Raw genomic sequence first — 27108 nt, forward strand, 5'->3', positions numbered from 1 at the left:
TAGCACTTAGTAAAAGCAAAGGCTACATGATGCGTCTTAACAATGGATAACCTTTATTTTAGGTTAACTCATGTTTGTGAGTGTGGCTGTCAATTTGGGGCATTGGTTCCTGTTAAGAGGGCAAGACTTCAGTATTTGAAGATTTGCATAGTTTTGTTTGTTTGGTATTAAATTAATAGCTTTTGGGGGTACTGGAGTTTATTTTTTGAGGGCTTTAAATACAACAAAAAGTGTTAGAAGATGTGACATAGGCTCAAATTGATATGACAAGAAACAATTTCATAAAAGTTCAACCTGCCAAACAGTGTATGCATGTAACATAAAAGTAGGAACTAGACATTTAACAAAAAAGGTGTTATACATAAAAGGTGGAAATAACTTATTAATACAATTATGCTTTCTGTAATGTCAGTGGTCTCATAGGTAAATACAAAAAAGAAAGAATAGTGAATTATATTAAAAAATGTAGAGTGAAAATAGCTATGTTACAGGAGACATGCTTGGAAAGAACTGAACGTGAATTTGATAAAGAAAGGTTTTCTGGATGGTTATTCAGCTGAATGTGTGGGTCAAAGGAAATGAGTACTTATATTAATTGCAAGAGAAGCTCCAGAAGTGATGGAAGAGGACACAAGAGGTGGTGGTGGCAGATTTGCAGTGCTAAGGGAGTACTGGCAAGGGAGGAGGGTTGCACTGTCATGTATTTATATTCTATCTAGAACTGCTATAATGGAGCTTAAGAAAATTCTGGGAGAAATTATCGGTTTTCAGCAAGGAATGTTACTTATAGGTGGGGACTGAAATTTGATTTTCAGCATTGACAGATGCTCTAAATATTCTTACTACTAATATAACAAAGAAGGGTAGATTTTTGAAGAAACTGATGAAAATATTTAGCATGGAAGATGTGAATTCTGTAAGAGGAGTTTATAGGGAATTTACATATTATTCCCCAAATTCAAAAAACTGAGCTAGCTAGACAGAATTTACATATCATAGGAACATGTGCATTTAATTGAAGGTCTTGATACACACCCAATAACTATTTCAGATCATGTGCCAGTTTGTGTCTTTAGGCTTTTCCCGGTTAGGGGTCACCACAGCGGAACTCCAGTCTGCTAATGATTGGCAGTTGATTTTTACGTACCGGCTTGCCAGGCCTGACACACAATCTTCAACGAAGGTACGCCCATTCACGCATGTCCCCACGCAGAAGACGCTCTAGCTGAGAGTCGAACCGGACAGCGTCTTACTGTGAGCTAAAGTAAAAACACACAACATATAGGTGGGAAAGTGTCGCTGTTTCATTTTTATTTCATTACCCTGTGTTTTTATTTTGGTTATTATTGGTGCATGATCTAAAATAGTTATTGGGTGTGTATCAAGACTTTCAATTAAATGTACACTTTCCTTTGAAATGTAAATTCTGTCTAGCCTAACCCAATTTTTATATTTTGGGGAATCTTATGTAAATTCACTCTGAACTCCTATTACTGAATTCACATCTTCTATGCCAAGTATTTTCATACGTTTCTTCAAAAATCTACCCTGCTTTGTTATATTTTCCCTTCTGGACCCCCCCAGACACATCTTCACTGCTAAAAATCAAATTCCAGTCCTCACCTATAAGTAATATTCATTGCTTAAAGCTGATTATTTCTCTAATATAAGTACTCATCTTTTCCTTTGTCCCAGGTGTTCTGCTGAATAGCCATCCTGAAAACCTTTTTTATCAAATTCATGTTCTTTCCTTTCCAAGTGTGTCTTCTGTAGCATAGCAATTTGCACTCTACATTTTTAATATAGTTCACTACTCTTTATTTTTTGTATTTATCTGTGAGACCATTGAAATTTCAAGACATTACAGAGAGTATCACTGTGTAAAAAAGTTATTATTCCACCTTTTATGCGTAACAGCTTTTTTGTTAAGTGTCTAGTTCTAGCTTTTGTGTTACATGCTTACACTGTTTGGCAGGTTGATCTTTCATACAGTTGTTTCTTATGTCCATTTGAGCCTGTGTCACATCTTACAAAATATTTTGTTTTATGGAAAGCCCTCAAACACAAAAAACAAATATACCCCCAATATTCCCCAAAACATATTAATTTAATACTAATACCTACAACTATGTACATCTTCAAGTACGGAAGTTTTACTGTCCTAATAGGAGCATGTCTCTCAAACTGACCACATTCATAGACTTGGGTTAACCTAAAAGAAAGATTATCCATGCTAAGATGCATTGTACAGCCTGTGCTTCTAACTGCTGTCTGGTTTTGTCTTATCTGTATAGTTCTCTAGCTAGGAAAACACTTGAATACTTTCAGAAAAAAATATCTCCTTGTCATTTCTCTTTATCAGATTGCCTACATGGAGACAGGAGGACCAGATACAGAGTTGCTACATTTATTTGCTAGTGCTAGAAAAAAGCTTTACAATATTCATTGTTCTTTTTCATTTACTTGTTTTCTCTTAAAATTTATTACTAGATCAGGTAAGGGCCTTAATCTCATCATTCTATGCAAGAATGAGAAAAAGTACATTAGTTTTTCTTTTATCATGCTCTTTTGACCAGACTTTTCTTTGTGTTTTACATTACAGCGTGTGCATTTCTTAAAACTAAACAAGGAGAGAGAAAAAAAAACAGGAGTAGCTGTTTACATTGGTATCTTCATTACACTTAAAAATATCTAAGAAAGCTTTTCTTTATAGCATGCAAAGAAAATCATGCACTATAAAAAATATTATTTTCAAGGAAAACATTTTTTTTTACTTAGTTACCTTTTTCCCTCCTCTTCCCCTCTCCTAAGTATTTTTCTGAACATTAATGCCATAAGTTCATAGGAGGTTACCAGGCTAATGGCCCCTATGGCTTTAACAAGCCTAGCCATGTAATACCCTTGTTCCCTAATTGACCATGGTTAGATGGTTATTGTTATTAGCATCGACTGGTGCTGTCCATGAGGGACGTAGGTGCCACCCCTGGAGAAAATGTATGGTCTCCCATCCAGTTGTCAAGGTTGCACTTAAATAGGGTTATTGTTTCACAGATATAATTATTGCTTTGCAATCTCGCATTTGTCAATTTCCAAGTTGCTGGTTTTATTCCTGTTCATCTCCAACTCCCACATCCTGTCTCTGCTTCATTTCCAATGTACTATTGATTTTTCTAGTCAACTCTTTTGCTTTTTTCCTTCTCTCAAGCATTTTCCATTGAAACATTGGAAAAGGTTTCACTTGCACAGTCTCTTTATTGTCTTTATTACCAGAAGAACAATAAATAGAATCTTGTCCTGTTTCACCACTCATATTTTGTTTCCTCCTTAGCATGTACTTCATCAAAAAATGACTTTGTCCCTCCAGGAAAGAATTTGTTGAATATAGCTGGGTACAGTAGTTTGAATCTAATGCCTAATTATGGATATCCCCTGAATAGTGGAATACATTTAATCCTCTTCTGCCTGGTGTGCAGTGAGTAATCATTCTCCACAAACACTTTCCTGTCTCACACTTTTAGTACTTTGTCATTCTGCCACTGTTTTGTCAGAATGAACTCCTTGTGCTGGTAGAATTTCATCTGTCTTTTTAAAAGTCTAGGTTGCTTTCTCATAGGTAGGTTTGAAGCATACACACAATTTACCCTTTCAGTTAACAACTGCTGCTATGGAATACCAGTTCAGTTGCTTAATTGTGCTTTCATAAAATTAAGACAGTCTGTTCCATCCAGCTTTTCTGGTACAGCAGAAAATCTCAGGTTTTCCCTATGTGCTCTCTCCTCTAATTCTCTCTCTTTTTAGGCAGTCTCATACTCAGCCAGCCTTTTCATTTCAACTTCTGATTATTGCAGTTTTATCACCTCATCTGAATATCTCTTCAAATATTCTTCCATTTTTCCAGCCTTTTGTTGAGTTGATATAATCCATCAGTGTTTCATTTATCTTAATCAAGTCTATGTGCAGTTGTCTTATACTTTCCTCTAGGTTACTGGAAGTCATGTCTGGAGCTTGCTTCGCTTTTTGCTGAATAGCTGCAGTATTCTTCCCGCTGAGTGTTTTTCCTCACATTTTGTAGCTGATTTTCTTTCAGGTCCTGTGTATTTTTTATTCCTGGTATCCAGGCAGTCCAATTACTAGCCAGTTACTGAAATTTCCCAGAAACATAAGTCCACTGGCTTTCTCTGCTGAGTTTCTGTTTTGACACTGGGAGAGCTAGAATTAAGTTGTTACTCAACATGCAGCAATCATGGAAGCCCATTTGTAATATATTTTTTGAGAGTGTAATGAGCTGGCAAACTTTATAAATTCCATGCAGACTAATCTGTCAGAAATACTGGGTGAGTAAATTGGTGTAACTATGGAAATAATTTTTTTTTTAGTCATGATATAAAACTGGAATTGCCTAAACATTGTAAGGCCTTGCTGAGTTTAATTCTGGTAGCTATCAAAAAAGCAATTAGTAGAAAATGGAAATCAAAGTCTAAACCAAGTGTACTAGAAGAGCAGAGATAAAAGAACCCAAAGTGGGATCTTTAGAAAAGGGTACGGCAAACTGTATAGAAGGAAATGGGAACAATACATGTAGAATAGTGTTTTAGAGGAGAATTGAGATTTAAGAGAAGGCAGGAATTGAATGAACTATGGAAAGTTTGATTGGTAATGGCCGTATAGAAGAGTATATGTTATGTATAACGTTTGCAACTAAAAATATGTAGGTATGGTTTGTTTTCATTTATATAACTTTGACTACCTATGTTGTAAGTGCTAATTCAATAAAGATGTTTCTTGTTTAAAAAAATGAGTAAATTCCTGCAAACCCAGATGGAATAGGGGGTCCTCCAGCTGCAATCACCACTGAAGCATAGGGAACGATTTCTTACTCGCATCAAGTAGCGACTCCTCCTTTGATCCAACCCTTCTGATGAGGGCTGTTGGAACTGACCTGTACCTGGGCCAAGTCTGCATCAGAGCCTAAGCTTGGTTCTTTGATCCCAATGAGATCTCTGATTCAGTTGGCTCCAGCTGTCTGGGAGCAATCTGAATCCTGAGGCTGAACGGTCTGCGCCTATGGCAAAAGAATGCCTTTGGATCTGAGATCATTGGAGCCGTTTCTTCCTCTCTGGGCTTTGGTCCTAGATTGTTAAGTTCCGACATCAGCCTTGGATCATAGTTATGTAGTGTCTCAGGTTGAGTCCCCCTTTGAGTTAAGATCCGTCCTTCCCCTGAAAGATGATCTAGGGTTTGGATCATATTCTTCTTGTCACTTTGGGACAGCCAGTGACTAAAAATCTCTCATCGGCTCCTATGGAGCAGACCATATCAGCTTAGGAGTCCTCACCAGACTATCCCACTGAAGAGATGCACAGGAAGCATACATATAAAAGGAGGCACCTGGATTCTCCTCAAGAGTTTGTCAATGCAGATACTAACTTTAATGAAGGTGAGGGTTCCCCCAGATCCCCCTTGAGGATGTGTCATTTGCAGAGATCCCAGAACTATTTAAACAGAAAGGGGGGATGGTCTTCACAAGCACTTTCTCCAGACGAGTCTGCATTCAGTGATGCTTTTGGTTCTAGCCCATCTATATCTTGGGTGGTCCCTCCCACAGAAGAAATGAGTGATCTGATCTCCACACAAGCTTATAAAGAACCGGACACAGCAAAAACTATCCCCCCCCAAAAAAAAGACAACTGTCTAGTTGCCCTGTAAGACCATTCCCAAGGGTCTGGTCATAGATTCTGTGGTGATGGTCCAAGAAGGAACTGGAAGAAGAGAGTTCTGTCCATCCACCTAACAGAGATTCTCATGCATTGAACAGATTTGGGAAGCATGTCTACTTCTTGTCCACCTTCTTGGTGAGAGCTTTAAATTACCTGGCACATATTAAATGTTTTCAGAAAGATTTGTCCAAAGAAATCTCCAAATCTCTGCCAAGGACCATAACTGTGAATCAGAGGAAACCCATTGATTAGTTGGCCACCCTTCAATCCTTGTCCAGTATCTCTGAACGCCTTTTCTCCAATGTTATGGATAGTGCATCTAGAGCAACTGGTGCAGGCATATCTGTAGAAAACTTCAAGACGTCCTTTGTGAATGACCCCTATGATGGGTGAACACTTTTTAGTTCCTAAAGTAAATGATACTATCTCCAGGAGTGAAGAAGAGAGCAAATCCCAGACTGCCATAGGGATCAAATTTTCCATCCCACAAAGGACCTTTTCCAGGAATCAAAAGGGAGGTAAAAAAATGTTGTTCCTTAAGTCAAACAGATTCTAAACAACACACCAGGAGACAGGGCTCCCTGAGGTAGAGGAAGGGAGCTCTTGTAATGGACATCACCCTAGGAGCAGAGGTGGTCCACAAAATCAAGGTTTCAGAAGTCCTTTCTCTAGAAGCCTTTTCATTGCTCCTGATAATTTGTGCGACTGCTGCACTCTGGAAGCAGTCAGAAGGTGCTTATCCCTTCATCCAACAACCAGGCTGTCCATCACTCAAAACAGATGGGTGCAGATAATAATAACCAGAGGCTAGTTCATCCCTTTTCATACTATACCTTTTGCTCCCAAAAGACTTCCAGACAATTCCACCCTGTCAAAGGGAAACAGCAACTTCAGAAATAAAGAAGCTTCTAAACAGTCGAGTAACCCAAGCAGCCCCACCAAACCAAAGAGGATCCAGAATTTACTCAAGATTCTTTTTAGTGCTAGTGAAAACCAAGGACCTCAGACTAATTTGAATCCAGTAACCTAAACACCTTTTGAAAGAAAATGAAATTCCAGATGGTCATGCTACAGTCTATTCTACTCTTTCTGAGAGCGAGCAACTGAATGTACTTGACAGATCTTCAGGACACATACTACCGCATAAAAAATGAACAGACAATCCTGGAAGTATCTTTGTGTCTGGCTAGTAGTCATTAATTTTCAGTTTAGAGCTCTGCCCTTTGGTTTCTCCACAGCTGTTTGGATGTTTTACTAAATGTATGGCAGTAGTTGATGCTCCACCTCTATTCAGACCTGGGCATCATGGTTAAACTGATGAAATCCAAATATTGCCCATTGCTACCCTGAGAGTTCATAGGAGCCCAGATGGACACAAGACTTCCCCAGACAAGAATTGCAGCCATTGGCCATCAAGCCTTACAAGTTCTGTCCTTTCAGAAGCCACCAGCAGGAACGGTTCTCAGTCTCTTCGGGTCCATGGCAGCTTCGATTACTCCAGTTTCTCTAGCCAGATACTATATGTGCGTTCTTCAGAGGACTCTTGCAGACAAATGGTCATTAAGACAATCCATGTCTTTCCAAGTAATCTTAATGGAAATCTGCAAATCACACATCCGGTGGTGGATGGAATCATTACATGTCTCTCAAAGACATCCTTTCATCCTTCCCCCCAACCCAGGCCACAGTGACCACAAGCTATTCCCATTTAGGGTGGGGGTGTGCATTACATGAGAAGACAATCCAAGACACACAGTCACAGTTAGAGGTCAAAATTCACATCAGTGTGTTGGAGATGAGGGCGTTTCTCCTAACACTGTAGTTCTTTCAGGGCACACGTCCGATAGATGTGATATCCATTCAAACAGACAACATGGCAGTTGTCTGGCACATCAACAAACAGGGAGGAACCAAATTTTATCATTTATGTCAAGAGGCCATGAGATGGTGGTAGTGGGCAATATCTTCTCAGCACTTTCTAGTAGCAACACGTATCCCAGGCAAATCCAGTGTGCTAGCAGAAAGACTGAGCAAGTCAGTCCTTCTTAACAAGTGGTCCCTCAATCCAACAGTTACAGAGCAAATATTAAGCCATCGCAGCTGACCCTGCTGCAGTCTCTCTGCCTCCCACCTCAAGAACAAGTACAGCAGGTCCTTCACTCTTTTCCCTCCAAAGCTGAAGTCCCTGAGGGAATGCTCTGTCACTCAGTTGGCCCCCAGACACCTTTATGCATTTCCCCCATTTCTTTGATTCAACGGATTTTACAGAAGACACTGTCAAGAAAGATTACAGTCATCCTCATAGCCCCTTACTGGCCTCTACAAGTATAGTTTCCCTTCCTCTGGCCTCATCTAGTATACTCTTTCTGGATGCTGGGCTCTGCTCCAGATCTACTCTTTCACCATTTAGAGTTACCTCACCTGGTCATAGGTTCATAGGTTCATACTAGGCTATCTGCCCTAGGGCATTTATAAGCCTAGCCAGAATGTGTTTGGCTTTCGCCACCCATTTTAAATTTATTTTGCTATGCCCTTTTTCGAGGTTAGTATAACAGTGACACAGAAGTGATACCCGGGGTAAACCTACAATCTCCCATCCACTCATCAAGATTCCTCTTGAAGAGAGTCAATGAGGGACTCTGCCTAACCTGGACTGGGATTTTATTCCAGAGTGAAGGGAGCCTCTGGGTTATGAATCTGTCCCTCCAGCATGTCCTATTTATTTCAGTGCTGAGGTTCAAGTCTCTGGAGCTCGTAGCTCGATGGGATTTTGATTTTCTGAGGTGCAGCATGTCCATTAATTCCGGGTTGGACATGGCTTTATACGTCAGGCACAGATCGCCTCTGAACAGGCGGTATGCCACTGAGTAGAGCTGGAGTTTCTTTAACCGGGCAGCATATGGCATCTGTTTGAGCCCTTTGATCCTCTTGGTGAGGTACTTTTGAGGTCTTTCCAGTTGCTGCAGGTGTTTGGTAAGGTACATCCCAAAAGGGGCATTGTACTCAATTATGGGCCTGATGAGGGATGAGTAAAGAGGCATGGTGACCTCCCCTGATCTAGATGTGAATCCCTTCGTGATTAGGTGGGCTATATAAAATGTTTTTCTAACCACTTTGGCCACGTGGTTGTCAAATGAGAGATTGCTATCAACTTGGGTCCCCAGGTCCCTAATTACTTCTTCTGTACTTAATGGATTACCATCTATGTGGTAATTTGTGGGCACTTTGTTTTTGCCAAAGGGATGACTATACACTTTTTGGCATTTAGCTTGAGGCCATGGCTCTGGCACCAGTTGTCTGTTTCTATGAGGCCCTTTTGGAGGATGCTTGTGTCGGATGGAGAGTCGATTATGGTGCCCAGTTTGCAGTCATCTGCGAACTTGGTCAGCCACAGTCCTTCCGTGTTGGCCTGTACCTCCGAGAAATATATACCGAACAAGAGAGGTCCCAGGACTGAGCCTTGTGGGGCACCACTTTTAACTGGTTTGGAGTCTGACATGGCTCCAGCAATTCTAATCATGTGGGTTCTGTCCTTTAGCCAGTTTGCAATCCATCTAGTGACATAGGGGTTTATATTTAAGCTGGTGAGCTTATCTATAATGCCAGAGTGGGGTATTGTATCGAAGGCTTTTGCGAGGTCCAGGTAGGCTGTGTGGACCACCTTCCCCTCGTCAATGGCCTTGGTGACTGTTTCATAGAAATCAACCAGGTTTGAGGCAGGATCTGCCCTTAACAAAGCCGAACTGGGTAGGATCCAGTGTCTGTAGGTCCCCAATATCTTTATTTATGAGGTCCATGATGATCCTTTCCATAGCTTTGCAGACCAAGCTAGTCAGGCTTATGGGGCGATAGTTTCCAGGATCCGTTGAGGCACCACCTTTATGGAGAGGGACCACTGTTGCTGTACGCCACTCTTTGGGCACATATCCTGTAGTAAGGCTGAGATAGAACAGTAGTTTTATGTTTGGGTTTAGCTCTTCTTGGAGTTCATGTAGGACGCAGCCCGGGACACCGTCTGGTCCCATTGATGCTGTGTTTTTTTTCTTTGGAGAGGTCGGCTCTTACCTGAGCATCTGAGATGTCAGGGGGGCAGCACTCTGCTGGGATAGATATTTGCCCTTTTGGTGGGGAGGGGGGAAGAAGTTTGTGCTGAACCTGTCAGCTAGGATGTTGGCAATGTCTGTGGGCTCAGTGTATTTTTTGTCATTTTGGACTAATTCTGAGCATATCTGGGAATTACCACCCAGGTTCCTAACATAACTAAAGAAAGCCTTGTGATTATCCTTAGTGTCCTGTGCAATTTTTCACTCGAAGCTGGCCTTTGACAATTTTATGAGTGCCTGTAGTTTTTTGCTAATACTGATCAGTGATGCCTTCCCTTTTTGGGATTTTGCTCTATCATTTAGTAGCTTCCTCCTTGTATTGTATAGTTTTTTTATGGCTGGGGTCCACCAGACAGGACGTCTGCCTTTGGAGGATTGGGTCTTGGTTTTATTTGGGATCGCATGATCCATGCATTCCTGAAGGTGTTCACAGAATGCGTTTATAAAGGATTCTGGGGTCTGAGCCGTATTTTCCACAGGCCTGGGGGCTTTGAAGGATTCTACCTCAGTTTTGAGGAGTGTGAAATTTGCTTTAGAGAAGTTTTTCACTGTGGTTTTCTGGGAAGGGGGTGGGGTCGGGATGTGAATATCCAGTGAGATTAGTTTATGGTCTGATCTTACCAGTGAGGGATACACTTCTGGTCTGGAGCATAGAGTCCCCATGTTGGTGATGATCAGGTCCAGTATGTTTTCCCCTCTTGTGGGAGTGGTAACAAGTTGTTCCATAGCATTTGAGTTTATAAATTCTAGGAACCTTTGGGCTAGGGTGTTGGAGCTAGAGTAATGCTCCCAGTCTATGTTTGGGTAGTTGAAGTCGCCCAATATAATGGTGTTTGGAGAGACCTTCATATTTTCCAGTGTTCTCAGGAAGGCCGAGTGGGGTTCCTGGGTTTGGGAGGGTGGTCTGTAGCAGGCTATAAACTGGAAGACAGTTTTACCCACTGTTAGTTGCACATGGATAGTCTCTGATGCTTCGTGCTTTGCCACCAACCTGGAGATGTGGGTATCTTTGATGAATATCAATACTCCCCCTCCTTTTGTGGTTCGGTCCAAGTTTTGGGGCTGAAAAGCATGGTATGAGGTATTACCTGGTAGTGCTGGGGTGCTCTCGGGAGCCCTGAACCAGGTTTCTGTTACTGCACAGATATCGATGTTCTCCATGCTAAGGAGAGTTTCGCGTGCATCTTGAGGTTTAGACTTCTGGCGTTGAGTAGCATTACTCTTAGTTTCTTATCCCTTGTGATACCTATGGAGGTGGGTTTGTCTTTTGAGCCTTGCCTAAAAACGGCACTATGGGGGTAGCAAGAGCCTTTGCCAATATCCAAAAGCCCAGGGGTGACAGGTGCAAGCCGTCCCTAGCGAAGCATCGTGGCTTGTCGAGCATATCATCCCAAGCTGACAGGCATTGGATCCCCTTTGAATGACACCAGTACTTTAGCCAGTTGTTGAAATTGATCATCTTGTCTTCATATTGTGGCATCATCCTTGGTGAGGGTAAGATGCTACTCAAGGTCAGGGTCATACCGGCCTGGGCTACATGCTCAGAGAGCTCCTTTATGTCTCTTTTCATGTAGCCCAGGGAGGTACGTCTCAGGTCATTCACACCAGCATGGACAATGACTGAGTCATATTTGTACTTGCCTTGGAGTGACCTGAGTGCTTGTGTTATGTGGCAGATCCTAGCCCGACAGGCTGCTCACCGTGACCCTCTCCTTGTTCAGCCTGGTGAGCGAGACGTCAGTGTGCCTGACGATAGAGTCACCTATTACAAGTGTATCAGGTGTGTTGTTTAGTCTTAAGGGCTGTGACTTTTCGGCACACTGGCTTTGTGAGATATGTGTTGCACGTGTTTTGTTTTGGGGTAGCGGTTGCTTGGGTGTCTGCTTTGGAGGTCACTGCTGCTTAGGCAGATCTTTATTTAGAGCCTCCGAGTATGTTTTTGTGTGATTATGTGTTTGGTTTGCTGTCGTGGTAGGTCTATGTGAGACTGGAATTGTAGTGAGTGTGGTTTCCTTCTTTTCCTGACTGGTTATGCCAGTACTGAGTTGAGAGAGCTTAGCCTCCAGTTTGGCTATATGGTTGCATCTCTCACATGTGTTGGAATTAGTTGGGAGGAGGAGAGGGTTGTCTGTGTACATGAGGCAGTTGTAACATTGCCTCAAGATTCCCAGATTCACCAGCTGGACCGGAGAGGAGATTGACAACTGACCTTTGGACATGCTAGAATAATATTGGGAATTCCTTAATAATTGAAAACAAGGGCCAGTGGGGAGTGAGGGTGTAGTGCTTTTAATTTTTAGTGCTGACTTGTATAATTGCTTTAGTGAGCAAGTGCCAGGTAACTTAAGTGCAATGTGTTACAGGTAACTTAAATGCAAAAACGACAAACAGTAACATTCATGCCTTCAACTTGACTGCATGCTATCTCCAATTCCAGTGAAGGTTGTTCATATTTTCACTTCCTCCCAGAAGCCTTCTACACATAAGGTTTACAAAAGTAAATGGAAAAGATTCTCCATCTAGACAGTTAACGATATTGATCCCTTTTCGGCTCCCCTCACAGTGATCCTGAAGTTCTTGGCAGACCTTTTTCAGAATGGAGCTTAGCTATTCCACTATCAAAGTGCAATTAGCAACCATATCGTCCTTTCTCATTGGTAAGAATCGCATATCCATCACATCCTTATCTAAAGCCTTTCTTAGAGGAATTTTTCTGTAACAATCCCTGAGATCCACTTCCTCCAAGGGATATTACCATACTACTCTAAGCCATAACTAGTTCTGCTTTTGAACATTGATTTAAAATTCTTGTAATGGAAAGCATTCTTTTTAGTTGCTGTTACTTCTATGTGGAGGATTTCTGAGCTCCATGCCTTATCAGGAAACCACCATACCTATTTATTCACAAAGACAGTGTGAATGTGAGAGCCAATCCTTTTCTTTCAAAGGTGGTTTCTGAATCATCTATTAACTAATCCATACATCTTCCTGTGTTTTTCCCAAAATTTTCAAAAAAAGGTGAATACACATTACATTTACTACATGTTCAGCACTAGTTAAGGTTTTATTTACATTGGACCAGAGAAAAGATTTCAAGCTTGCAGAGAAACCAAGCTATTGCTGGGGTTTCCCTGCTTGTTTTCTGCCCATACTTCCCTTTGTTGATTTGCTTTTTAAACCTGGTGATTTTTAAGCTGCCTACCCCTACTCCTCACCTTGGAAGATGCTGACATCTGTGCAGTCACTGAGACTTGGTTCAAGGCCGCAGAGAGCACCCCAGCCATACAAGGCTGCAATGCCATCCACACGTTCAGACCCCAAAACTATCATGATAAAAGCAAAGGTGGAGGTGCATCCATCTTCATTAAATCCAAATACAACTCGAGACTGGTTAAACAGTACAGCTTTCTATAGCTACTCCAGGTGCAATTAAATATAGGTAAGACACCCTACCACATCATCGCTAGCTTCAGGTCCCCCACCATGAACCAGAGAAACACACCAACTACCTGGACTTAGTAGAATCACTCCCTATACAGCCAGACACTTTGGTCATGGGAGATTTCAGCTATCCTTCCATAGACTGGACAACATACACGAGCAGAAATGTGATAACCCTGAGTTTTTTGGACTTTGTTAATTCAAATGCTCTGGAACAGCTAGTCTGCACCCCTACAAGGGGCTTGAATGTCCTGCACCTGATACTTTGCAACATGGGGGGGTCACTGCACTACCCTCTGTGTGTTGCCCCCCCTGGTGAGGTCAGACTGTTTAATTTGAAGTAAAGATCAGACTGGACATCCCCACAGGAGCAAACTGAAAAATTTCTCCAAAGCAAACTTTAGCCTACTAAGCAAGGGTGTAAAAAGTGTCAAACCCCCTGCTAATACAGCCAATAATGACTGCTATGTAGAGGAGTACACAAATGCCATGTATAGACATTTAAACAACTGTATAGACTTGGTTGCATCTGTCAGGATCAAAATCAGGTCCTCACAAAGAAACGGGCAACTCTGGTGGACTGCAAGTGTAAATAGGTTATATAACGAAAGGAAAAGACCAAGAACACGAGGGAACTTGCTCACCAGAGGATGAAAACCCTCCACAGCTTGAACAAGTACTACGAGGCTAAATTAGCATCTCTAGCTAAAGACAGCCATAAGGCTTTCTTTAGCTATGTCCGAAGTCTTAATGGGAATGCCCAGCTATGTGCCAAACTGATTGTGGATGGTACTACTCACACTTAACCCAAAGAAATTGCCAACCTGCTGGTGGGCAGATTTGCTGCAAATTTCACACCCCTAAACCCACCCAACACTCCCCAAAGCATCCCTGTCACCAGTCCACTACTTAGCATCTGCAAAGAGCAGGTCGTATCCGCCCTCTCCAAGGCCAAAAACACAGCCTCTTTGGAACCAGATAATATCCCAGGCTGCATACTAAATCTAAAACAAGACAAAGTGGAACTACTTGGCACTGTCTTCAGCCATAGCCTGAGCACTGGCTTTGTTCCAGCAGACTGGAGAGCAGCAACAGTGATCCCTTTACACAAAGGGGGGGGGTCCATCAATCAACCCTTTGAACTACAGATCCATAAGCTTAACCAGCCTTATTTGCAAAGCCATGGAAAGAATCATCATGGACCTTATCAACAAAGACATAGGCGACCTCCAAACTTTTGACCCAACCCAGTTTGGCTTCGTTAAGGGCAGGCCTTGCTTATTAAACCTGGTGGACTTCTTCGAGAATGTCACCAAAGCCCTGGATGAGGGCAAAGCAGTACATAGCATCTATCTTAACTTAGCCAAGGCCTTCAACACATTCCCCCACTGAGGTATCACCAAGAAACTAACCCATACATCACTTGATGAGTAGCAAAGTGGCTCAACGACAGAACGCATACTGTCAAATTTGGGGATTCCACCTTCATCAGTTGACCAGTTACCAGTGGTGTACCACAGGGATCTGTGCTTGGCTCTACTATTTGGAATCTACTTCTCGGATGTCCAGGCAAAAGTAGATGGCCTGTGGCTTACCATGTTCACAGATGACTGTAGACTAGGTGCAATCATCGACTCCCCCAGTAATCTTACATATTACAAAACGGGCTAATGCAGACTGATGCCAGAGTCATGGTCCAAAACTAAATGCAAAAAAGTGTGTCGTCATTCGCTTTGGCAGAGAAGTTGCCCCTGTAAATTATGTTATAGATAGTATCTCCCTTAGCTCAAATGCAATCGAGAGAGACTGTTGACAGCAATTTAAACTTCAATCACCATGTCTACACAGTGGTAAGAAAAGCCTTCTAGATTGCGAATCTGATAAATAATGAGATCGCATGCAAGACTAAGGATGTTACAACTCCTCTGTACTCGACCCTCATCAGACCACTAATTGAGTACAATCCTTCCTTTTTCATGTACCTCACCAGACACGTGCATCAACTTGGAGAGACCACAGAGGTTTCTAACCAAGAAAACTGAGGGCCTCCAAAACATGACTTACATGGAATTACTGAAGGCCCTGTCTCCCTGTACTGTGTATCCTACTGGCTGCTGAGAGGTGACTTGTGCCTGGCCTACTGAGTGATTTCTGACCCTGCATTAATGGAAATGCTGCATGTCCGCAAATCAAATGGGACAAGAGTCACTCACTCCACAGATCTTAACCTAGCCTGTGACACAGACAGATATGTCTTCCAGGGATTCCCACTCCTCTGGAATCAACTCCACTTCACGTGAAGCAGAGCTCCTCAATGACCCTTAAGCTTAACCTTGACAATTGGATGGAAGACCATAAATCCACCCGGGAGGTGGCACCTATGTCCCTCATGGACGGGGGCAGTTGGTGTTAATCACTGATTCACTCTGCTAACAACAACCAACTAACCATGGTCAGCTATGGAACAAGGGTATTACATGGCTAGGCTTGTTAAGGCCCTAGGGCCATTAGCCCAGTAACCTCCTATGAACCTAAGAAAAACAAAGAAATCAGAAATGTTTGCCTTTTTACTTCATTTAAGAAAGGGAAAAAAGTCTCTCTGTGTCAGTAGACAGACCTTATCGTAATGCCAAACCCACTGCATATGCCAAATTTAATAAAGCCTTAGAAGGTACGATAAGAGCACATTCTACTAAGGGGACAGCAGCAGAAAATGTCTCGGCACAGTATATGTTGGAATCTGGCACATGATCCACAGTATGCGTCTTCATTGAACATTACAAATTTGAACGCTCAGTCTTTGAGGTTAGACGTGACTTGGCACGACTGTTCCAATCTGTCCATCTTTTCTGTGTATGGGAGGGTGGATGGGTTTGTGTGTGTGTGTAATAGTACTGCCTGGGAATCTGTGCAAAAGTGATATTAGTACAGTTATACTTCTCAACTGTCCAGATTTTTTGCAGAATGTCCAGATTTTTGTCATGTTTTGGACTGTTTATTTTAAAATTTGTGGTTTTCTGGCAAATCACAGGGGACTTGAAGTCACTACAAGACAGACATTTAAGTGTCAGATTTAATATCATGCAGAAAATGTATGCTAACCCAAATATTGTTATTTTAGCTACATTCTAAGTTTGTTAGAGGAATATTTAAATTCTGTCCCTATTTTTGTCCTTTGTCGTTGCCCCCCATTATTGTAGGTTTTGTCCTGATTTCTTGCATTAAGAGGGTGAGAGGTTTGACAGTTGCATGCAAGTTTACGTACTGTCTCAGAAACAATAGCACTTCCCTGTTAATAGTTGTATGTAGTATTTTATTTTTGTTTCTTGTTTGTTCAGTTGTTACATTTTATGACTTTAAAATAAGAGCTTGCCATGATTACAACTCACTGCAGAGGTTAAATATATATATATAATATATATATATATATATACATATATATATATATATATATATATATATATATATATATATATATATATTATATATATATATATAAATGATTACAACTCACTGCAGAGGTTAAATAGATTAAAAGAACATACAGCAGCTCTTAATGTCACTGGGTATACAAGTGCCTGTAGCACCTCTGTACAGTTCAATGAACATTGCCATGGGACAAGATAAGAGCTTTGTAGGGAGTTCAGACCTGCCATTAAGATCTGATCTGTATAAAGACAGATTAGGAAGGATATAACCCAAATGTTTTGACTTGCTGGCAGACTAAGTATTATTCCTCAATGACCTACTGTTATAACTATAATTACAACTGTAATTTCACAGACATTTATATACTTTATCAAAAAAGGATTCTTTCTCTAAGTAGTTAACTGCACTGTATTACATTGTATCTGTTAGTTATAGGGCTGTTTTTGGTAGTTTATGTGGGCTTTGTTACACTTGGGCCCCAAACCAGCTATTCAACATTAAGAAGCTGTTTTTTCTGCACCCTTGTGGCAGACGTGCTGATCTAACCTGTCTGAGTTGGGGATTGCTGGTGAAAGGCTTATTGTGTGCTTTCCTGATAGTAGTTAGCTTAAAACTTATTTTTCTCTGCTCCTATTTAAGCCTCATGTTTGTACATTGCTGCTCTTCGTTCAGTGATGGTTAGCAGTGCCCTGCATAGATGCAAAAGCCTAGAAGCTCAGTTTTTACCTAAGCAGCTGTCGGGGAAACCCTTCCAAGCTTTTCTGCTGCACTTGGAACAACTCAGTTGTGCGTTGAACAGCATTGCCTTATTGACCTTAGTCTACACAAAGTATAGCTCCCACTTGTAGTTTCAGCGCTACCAGCACAGTCCTGTCAAATTAACCCATTCTTTCCCTAATAAAACATACAATAAGAGCTTGCTGTTATGGATGGGCAGTTTCCTATCATCTCTGTAGCCAGCCTTATAGACACAGACATCCTGAGGCAGTGTAGCAATTGTCATGTATACTGACAACCACTTACTCCTGAAACAAACAGGTACTTAGTGAGAGATGTAGTTATACTATGAAATTGGAAGCAAGACTCTCGCATAAGGACAAATCGAATGCCAAATAGGTTGTCAGCACACACACTTCCCACACTAAATAAGGACATGACACACAAACCCACATTACAACCAATTACAAATATAATGCGAAAAAACAATCACAACGCATAATAACACACAACAGTGTCTCAACAAATAAGCCCATAAGGTGTAAAACCACAAAGCCTAATGTATTAGTCATAGGTGACTCCTTTGTGAGACATGTGGATGTTCTGATCTCCAGGCTGAATAAAGGAGTGGGCTATGGTTAACTGCCTCTTAGGTGCCAGGATCTGTCCAATCACTCATGCACTCAAGTCACTCAACCACAAGTACCGATATGACTCCGTTAGAGTTCATGTTGGGGTGAATGACTTGAGACGTACCTCACTGGACTATATGAAGAGAGACATGACTGAACTTTCAGATTGTGTGTCACAGACAGGTATAAGCCTAGCTTTAAGCAGAATTCTACCTTCTCCATGGATGATGTCACAAAACAAAAAATGATTGGCTTTAACAGTTGTCTTAGCTTCTGGTGTCGGTCCAAGGGGATCCAGTGTCTGTCAGCTTGGGAAGACATGGTCAACAGGCCACTCTGCTTTGCCAGAGATGGTCTGCACCTGTCTCCTGTAGGTTTGGCTACTGGCAAAGGCATTAACCACCCCAACTGTGTCTTTTTTTGGCAGCGTCAAAATAACCAACCTCCTAACATAACAAAATTCTCTCTCGATATACTCAAGGTACTGCTGCTTAATGTTAGGGGTCTAAACAAGAAACTGCACTCCCTGGAAGCACTCCTCATTTTGCAAGATGCGGACTTCTGTGCAGCCACTGAGACATGGTTCAAAGGTGCGGAAAGCACCCTGGCCATGCAAGGCTACAACGCCTTTCATACGTTCAGACCACAAACTAAATGTGAAAGAACCAGAGGAGGAGCTGTATCCATCTTCATGAAGGATAAGTACACCTCGAGACTGGTCAGACCGTATGACTCTCTTGAGCTACGCCATGTCCAATTAATTAGAGGCAAAGCCTCCTATCACATCATAGCTAACTATAGTCCCCCACCATGAAACAAGAAAAGCATACCTGGACTTACTAGAGTCAGTTGCATTACAGCCCAGCACCTTAATCATGGGTGATTTTGATTATCCTTCCATCAGCTGGGAAATGTACACAACACAAACATGCTGGATCATTTCAGAGGTTCTTGGACTTTGTCTCTGCAAATGCTCTGGAGCAGCTAGTCAGCACACCCACAAGAGGTTTAACTGTCCTGGACATAGTCCTCACTAAAATGGGAGAGCACTGACCCCCCCCCCTCTCTCTGGTGAACCCTTAGTATAAACAGACTATACAACAAGAGAAAGAAACTAATGTCCTAGAACAAGAGAGAACTGGCTCAGCAGAGGAAGAAATCCCTCTCTAGCTTAAACAAATTAGAGATCTTGACAAGTCCTCCAAAGCTAATTATGAAGCAAAAATAGCCTCCCTAGCTAAGGATAATCACAAAGCATAGTTTAACTATATCCAAAATCTAAAAGGGAATACCCAGCTATGCTCTGAACTGGTTGTGGATGGCAACACCCATACCAAACCTGTGGTAATAGCCAACCTGCTAGCGGACAGATTTGGAGCAAGCTTCACTCCCCTTTCCCTGACAGTCATATGCCCAAAGTGTACCTACCACAATTCCTCAGCCTGTTATCTCAAGAGAGTAGGTCATCTTTCTGCTCTACAATGCCAAAAACATGGCATCAGTGGGACCAGACAACATCCAGGTTGCCTTTTAAACAACTTAAAACATGACATAACAAACCTTCCTGGATCCCTATTTAACCACAGCCTGCAAACTGGGTATGTTCTAGTGGAATGGAGGACAGCAACACTAATCCCACTGCATAAAGGGGGATCATCAGATGATCCTGGGAATTACAGGCCCATAACCTTGATTGGCATCATCTGCAAAACCGTAGAAAGAATCATTATGGACCCTATTAACAAAGACATAGATAATCTCCAAACTCTGGACCTAACCCAGTTCTGATTTGTTAAAGGTATGTCATGCCTGTTAAACATGGTTGAGCTCTTTGAGAAAGTCACCAAGGCCCTGGCAAGGGAAAGACCGTGCGTATTACCTATCTTGACCTAGCCAAGGCATTTGACACAATCCCCCACTCAAGTATTATAGAGAAACTCTCCCAATTGGGAATTAAACCCTACAATACCAAATGGGTAGCCAACTGGCTCACTGACAGGACACACAGAAGCTGTTTTTTCTGCACCCTTGTGGCAGACATGCTGATCTAACCTGTCTGAGTTGGGGATTGCTGGTGAAAGGCTTATTGTGTGCTTTCCTGATTAGTAGTTAGCTTAAAACTTGTTTTTCTCTGCTCCTATTTAAGCCTCATGTTTGTACATTGCTGCTCTTCGTTCAGTGATGGTTAGCAGTGCCCTGCATAGATGCAAAAGCCTAGAAGCTCAGTTTTTACCTAAGCAGCTGTCGGGGAAACCCTTCCAAGCTTTTCTGCTGCACTTGGAACAACTCAGTTGTGCGTTGAACAGCATTGCCTTATTGACCTTAGTCTACACAAAGTATAGCTCCCACTTGTAGTTTCAGCGCTACCAGCACAGTCCTGTCAAATTAACCCATTCTTTTCCCTAATAAAACATACAATAAGAGCTTGCTGTTATGGATGGGCAGTTTCCTATCATCTCTGTAGCCAGCCTTATAGACACAGACATCCTGAGGCAGTGTAGCAATTGTCATGTATACTGACAACCACTTACTCCTGAAACAAACAGGTACTTAGTGAGAGATGTAGTTATACTATGAAATTGGAAGCAAGACTCTCGCATAAGGACAAATCGAATGCCAAATAGGTTGTCAGCACACACACTTCCCACACTAAATAAGGACATGACACACAAACCCACATTACAACCAATTACAAATATAATGCTAAAAACAATCACAACGCATAATAACACACAACAGTGTCTCAACAAATAAGCCCATAAGGTGTAAAACCACAAAGCCTAATGTATTGGTCATAGGTGACTCCTTTGTGAGACATGTGGATGTTCTGATCTCCAGGCTGAATAAAGGAGTGGGCTATGGTTAACTGCCTCTTAGGTGCCAGGATCTGTCCAATCACTCATGCACTCAAGTCACTCAACCACAAGTACCGATATGACTCCGTTAGAGTTCATGTTGGGGTGAATGACTTGAGACGTACCTCACTGGACTATATGAAGAGAGACATGACTGAACTTTCAGATTGTGTGTCACAGACAGGTATAAGCCTAGCTTTAAGCAGAATTCTACCTTCTCCATGGATGATGTCACAAAACAAAAAATGATTGGCTTTAACAGTTGTCTTAGCTTCTGGTGTCAGTCCAAGGGGATCCAGTGTCTGTCAGCTTGGGAAGACATGGTCAACAGGCCACTCTGCTTTGCCAGAGATGGTCTGCACCTGTCTCCTGTAGGTTTGGCTACTAGCAAAGGCATTAACCACCCCAACTGTGTCTTTTTTTTGGCAGCGTCAAAATAACCAACCTCCTAACATAACAAAATTCTCTCTCGATATACTCAAGGTACTGCTGCTTAATGTTAGGGGTCTAAACAAGAAACTGCACTCCCTGGAAGCACTCCTCATTTTGCAAGATGCGGACTTCTGTGCAGCCACTGAGACATGGTTCAAAGGTGCGGAAAGCACCCTGGCCATGCAAGGCTACAACGCCTTTCATACGTTCAGACCACAAACTAAATGTGAAAGAACCAGAGGAGGAGCTGTATCCATCTTCATGAAGGATAAGTACACCTCGAGACTGGTCAGACCGTATGACTCTCTTGAGCTACGCCATGTCCAATTAATTAGAGGCAAAGCCTCCTATCACATCATAGCTAACTATAGTCCCCCACCATGAAACAAGAAAAGCATACCTGGACTTACTAGAGTCAGTTGCATTACAGCCCAGCACCTTAATCATGGGTGATTTTGATTATCCTTCCATCAGTTGGGAAATGTACACAACACAAACATGCTGGATCATTTCAGAGGTTCTTGGACTTTGTCTCTGCAAATGCTCTGGAGCAGCTAGTCAGCACACCCACAAGAGGTTTAACTGTCCTGGACATAGTCCTCACTAAAATGGGAGAGCACTGACCCCCCCCCCTCTCTGGTGAACCCTTAGTATAAACAGACTATACAACAAGAGAAAGAAACTAATGTCCTAGAACAAGAGAGAACTGGCTCAGCAGAGGAAGAAATCCTCTCTATCCTAAAGAAACAAGAAATCTTGACAAGTCCTCCAAAGCTATATATGAAGCAAAAATGGCCTCCCTAGCTAAAGATAATCACAAAGCATAGTTTAACTATATCCAAAATCTAAAAGGGAATACCCAGCTATGCTCTGAACTGGTTGTGGATGGCAACACCCATACCAAACCTGTGGTAATAGCCAACCTGCTAGCGGACAGATTTGGAGCAAGCTTCACTCCCCTTTCCCTGACAGTCATATGCCCAAAGTGTACCTACCACAATTCCTCAGCCTGTTATCTCAAGAGAGCAGGTCATCTTTCTGCTCTACAATGCCAAAAAACATGGCATCAGTGGGGCCAGACAACATCCAGGTTGCCTTTTAAACAACTTAAAACATGACATAACAAACCTTCCTGGATCCCTATTTAACCACAGCCTGCAAACTGGGTATGTTCTAGTGGAATGGAGGACAGCAACACTAATCCCACTGCATAAAGGGGGATCATCAGATGATCCTGGGAATTACAGGCCCATAACCTTGACTGGCATCATCTGCAAAACCGTAGAAAGAATCATTATGGACCCTATTAACAAAGACATAGATAATCTCCAAACTCTGGACCTAACCCAGTTCTGATTTGTTAAAGGTATGTCATGCCTGTTAAACATGGTTGAGCTCTTTGAGAAAGTCACCAAGGCCCTGGCAAGGGAAAGACAGTGCGTATTACCTATCTTGACCTAGCCAAGGCATTTGACACAATCCCCCACTCAAGTATTATAGAGAAACTCTCCCAATTGGGAATTAAACCCTACAATACCAAATGGGTAGCCAACTGGCTCACTGACAGGACACACACTGTCAAAGTGGATGACTTCACTTCTATCAGAAGACCACTTAACAGTGGTGTACCATAGGGTTCTGTGCTGAGCCCCTTACTGGTCAGAATTTATTTCTCAGAAGTCCAGGCAAACTTGGACAGCCTGTGGCTGAGCAAGTTCACTGACGATTGCAAATTGAGAGTAGTCAAGTCCCCCAGTGATGTTAATATACCGCAGACAGGGTTAATGCAGACAAATGATTGGCGCCAAAGCCATGGACTAAAGATAAATGCCAAAAAATGCATTATTATTCCCTTTGGGAAAGTTGACATCCCTGCTATCTAAATTATAGATGGCACTCCACTAAGTGTAGACCCAGTGGTACATGAACTGGGTACTCAGGCTGATAGCAGCCTGAACTTTGACCACCATGTATCCACATTAGTAAGGCAATCCTTCTGTGTGGCACTAATGGTGTTATAACTCCATTATACTCTACCCTCATCAGACTAGCAATCGAGGACAATGCTTCCTTTTGCATGTACCTCACCAGACACCTACAACAATTGGAGAGACCTCAGAGGTGTCTCACTAAGAAATTACAGGGTACCCAAAACATGTCTTACACAGAAAGACTGAAAGCCCTGTCACTGTATTCTGTCTCCTACAGGTTGCTAAGGGGTGACCTGTGTTTGGCTTACAGGGCAGTCTCTGACTTGGCTCTGATGAAAATGCTACATGTTCGTAAATCAAACTGCACGGGGTTCACTCGCTCCAGGGATCTTAACCTTGCCTCTGACATGAACAGGTCAGGTGGAGAGAAAGATGCATCTTCCAGAGACTGCCACTTTTCTGGAACAAGCTTCCAATTCATATGAAACAGAGCCCCTCCCTGACCCTCTTCAAACACAGCCTAGATCAATGGATGGATTGCATTATTAACTACCATAGACCATTACCTCTGCAAACTTCGCTCACTTAACCACTGACAGAGCAACTCGGGATAAATATAGCTAGGTCTGTAAGGACTCTAGGGCTGGTAGCATAGTAAACTTCTATGAATCTAAATCTGATGGGTTTTTTTTGTATTTTTCATGGGAGGGAAAGAGGGCAAACATTAAAATGGTGTTTAGTACAGTATAACACTTCCAAGACCCTGCTCAGGATATTAGAGGTGGCAGTTTTGCATAATGTCCATACAGATTCACTAAACACTTTACACTAACCTTCAGTCTAGAGGTAGGACTTGTTTTGTCATAGCTGTCCGTTAGGGATCTTGAAAATGTCCCCTCCTGGTGTTACCTTTTATGATTTTTGTCTAGATGTTAATGTGCTAGTGTAAACCTTATAACTTTAGATCTTCAAAGAAAAGGTCATTGTAAGAGTGAAGGTACCTTCCTTCTGTCTCCCTTTTTGGGCTTAGAGTACTTTTGTCTGTGATTCTAATAACATACTATTGCACATAGTTGCATTATTCCTTGTTTTACATTAATAATAGTATTTGCTATAGTTGATGGATGATGAATATTGTCTGCCACAATCCCACTTACCCAAGTGGTTTCATGTCTCAAAGATCTGATGTATTGGAATGGGGGGGGGGTGAATAGCCATACTGACAGTTTTATTAGGTAATCTAGTATGTTATAGTTTGTTACATAGACTTCTCCATCAAAGATCTTCTGTTCTGATGAGTTTGCAAAAAAAATTATTTTTTTACTGCTGACTTGTATTACTGTTGTGTTGACTGTTTATGAAGTTTTTACAATGCACATTAATGCCATAACAAGGAATATTAACATATTCGTCATTCATTTGAGTAGGTGACTCATTACCACAAGTTTTGTTGCTCAGTGATCTTTTCTTTTTTTTCCCTCTTGTTTCAGCCATGAAGATGTCAGCAGTATTGTATCTTCTGTGCCCCCAGGATGCCATTATATAAAGAGACTTGTGGAAAAAATTCATCAAAACTTATTGTGTAGGACTCAAGTTGTGCAAAAAGCTTAATTTTGTCCTTTTGATGTCAAGACTTCCAATTCAGGAACAGGAATCAAGCCAGAGAAAATGCACAAAAGTGGATATTTTAAGATTTTTTTATCTAAGAAAGGGTACTAAAATGTTTATCCCATTAAAAAGTCCTTAAAGGAAAGACCAGTATTTACTTCAATGTTATGATTCATATGTTTTAGTGGCAGAAATTAAGAAGCAAAGAATATTTTGAGAATCATAATCGGAACCCTTGAGTTTTAAACACTATTACCACTCAGCAGTTGATTATCCAGTTCATTTCTTGGCTGGGGTGCTCTGAGCTTTTTATGAGTGCTACTGTGTCCTCCCACATGTCAAAGGTGTGCTTATAGATGTGTCTGTTATGTATGACTAAGTGTATGTGTATGTCTCCATCCTGGTGCCATGTCTGGGATAAGTTGCCTTGCACTCATTTTGTGCAGTGATAAGCCCTGGCTCCTCATTTACCAGAACAATACATCACTGGGCAGTAATGAAATCTGATGTGCATTGGAGCTTGTACAGTTTATTTTTACTGGATTGGAGTAATCAGAAGCTTCATCTGGGAGTACTCTCTTCTTGTCGATCAGACTTGTGTTTGTAGTGGTCTTTATAAATGCTGTATACCAAGCTGAAAGCAGATTGAGGAAAGACTTCTGTGACACCAAAACAACAGTTGCAACATGAACAGGATTCTGGAGACAAGGTTGTTTTAACCACAGATCTTGTGTCATACCTCTTTAACATTTGTATATAAAGTAATTTATTGACCAAACCAGTTGTTGCAACTTCTTTATTAAGTGTGTGTTTAGTAGTGCCATTATGAAGTTATAATTGAAGGTCTGTGAGTGTCATTTTGTCCTACTTTGCAGCTTCCTCACCTCCATGCATTTACTTTATTTTTAATGTGAAGTATTGCAGTCTGATCAGGATATAATGTGTAATCTCTAATTAATGTGCATCCCAGTTACTACTCCTTCATAATTAACCTTGCTTTATCAATATTACTGTTCCTCCTCCAGCTGTATATACAAGGAAATCTACGACTTTTTTCCATTTATTAGGATGTAATTCTAGAAAGTGTTTCCTCAGAATCTTCCTCTCATTTGTTGAAGTTACATGTCTCATTTGATTACACAGGAAGACCACCTTCAAGGAAGAATGAAAGTGAAGGAGAGAAGGACTTTTCCTTCCTCACTGCTTTCTTGCTGTTGTTTGGCACACTGCTACAACAACCATGACTTTGTTCACTCATTTAATTCATCCTGCAGTTTCTTCATTTTGCTGCTTATGTTTTCATTTTTTTTTTTTTAAATATTTTTTCAAGTTTTGAAGTTTGTGGTCTTTGCTGCAATAGTAACTCTATTCTGTGTGCCAGATCTCACTATCTACTCCAAGTTTGTTGTTTAGGTTTGCAACACAAACTTGGGGACTGTCTGCTTTGTAAAGCTCTTAATATCACTACCATTTACAGCACAGCTGAGGCATTTCAGGAATTCTTGTAATGTTTTTGATGGACTGCTGATCATTTGACAAAAGCAGCTCAGAAAAGAGTACTGTTGCTGGGAAAAAAGACCTGCATTTCAAAGGAAATGGCAGACTAGTGCATCTTTTCAGTGTTCAATGTGTGATCCTTTGAAACAGGTCTCAGAAACTTTTTGTTGCCATTTTTTCAACTAAGTTAATAATAACATGCCACTGAGGTTTCCCATCAAAGAGGAAGGCTCTCACTGCTGCTGTGGCATTGGACAGTCATCAGGTCTCTCTTATTTCCTATGATTTGCATGTCTTGATTATGTTCATGAACGCAGGGCTTAGATGGATGCCTTGTTTCCTGTCCAAAAGGTGATGGCACAAAAATTCCTGCAGCTCTTCTCAGGAAAGTCATCCTGACATTCACTGGAATAATTGTAGGAAGGAGGCTCCTGTTCCATTTTTAATTTCTCCAAGTCTTTGGGGTTTCTAATACCATGACAGGGATGAACCCAATTTCTAAGTCAAAGTACAATTAAAGTTCATGAAATTAACATTGTTTCAATCTTTGATGTCAGCCAAAAGTGCTCCTCGGAGCACTTGCAATGCGCCCTGTAATGACCCCTCCTGCAATTCGTACGGGGTTACATGGATTGGTAACATATCTAAATATGATTGTAGATTCTTTTTTTATAAGACCCATTGCTCCTACTACTATTGGGATTGTCTAGGTATCTTTTTTCCACATTGCTCTCGTTTCTGCCTGC

At 41.6% G+C, this 27108-nt stretch overlaps 1 protein-coding gene across 1 annotated transcript in view; it reads left to right on the forward strand.

Annotated features, from left to right (window-relative positions):
* Positions 1 to 25028, forward strand: part of KNL1 (kinetochore scaffold 1) — a 289758-nt gene extending 264730 nt beyond the window's left edge. Inside the window, exon 7 of the mRNA XM_044073731.1 lies at positions 24748 to 25028. Within this exon, the coding sequence (XP_043929666.1) occupies positions 24748 to 24868 (121 nt within the window). The 3' untranslated portion in view covers positions 24869 to 25028. The remainder of the gene's footprint in view (positions 1 to 24747) is intronic.
* The last annotated feature ends 2080 nt before the right edge of the window (positions 25029 to 27108 follow it).

Source organism: Protopterus annectens, chromosome 6.part0 (assembly GCF_019279795.1).
Source record: "Protopterus annectens isolate FY-2018-M chromosome 6.part0, PAN1.0, whole genome shotgun sequence".
In the NCBI taxonomy this organism is placed as follows: Eukaryota; Metazoa; Chordata; order Ceratodontiformes; family Protopteridae; genus Protopterus; species Protopterus annectens.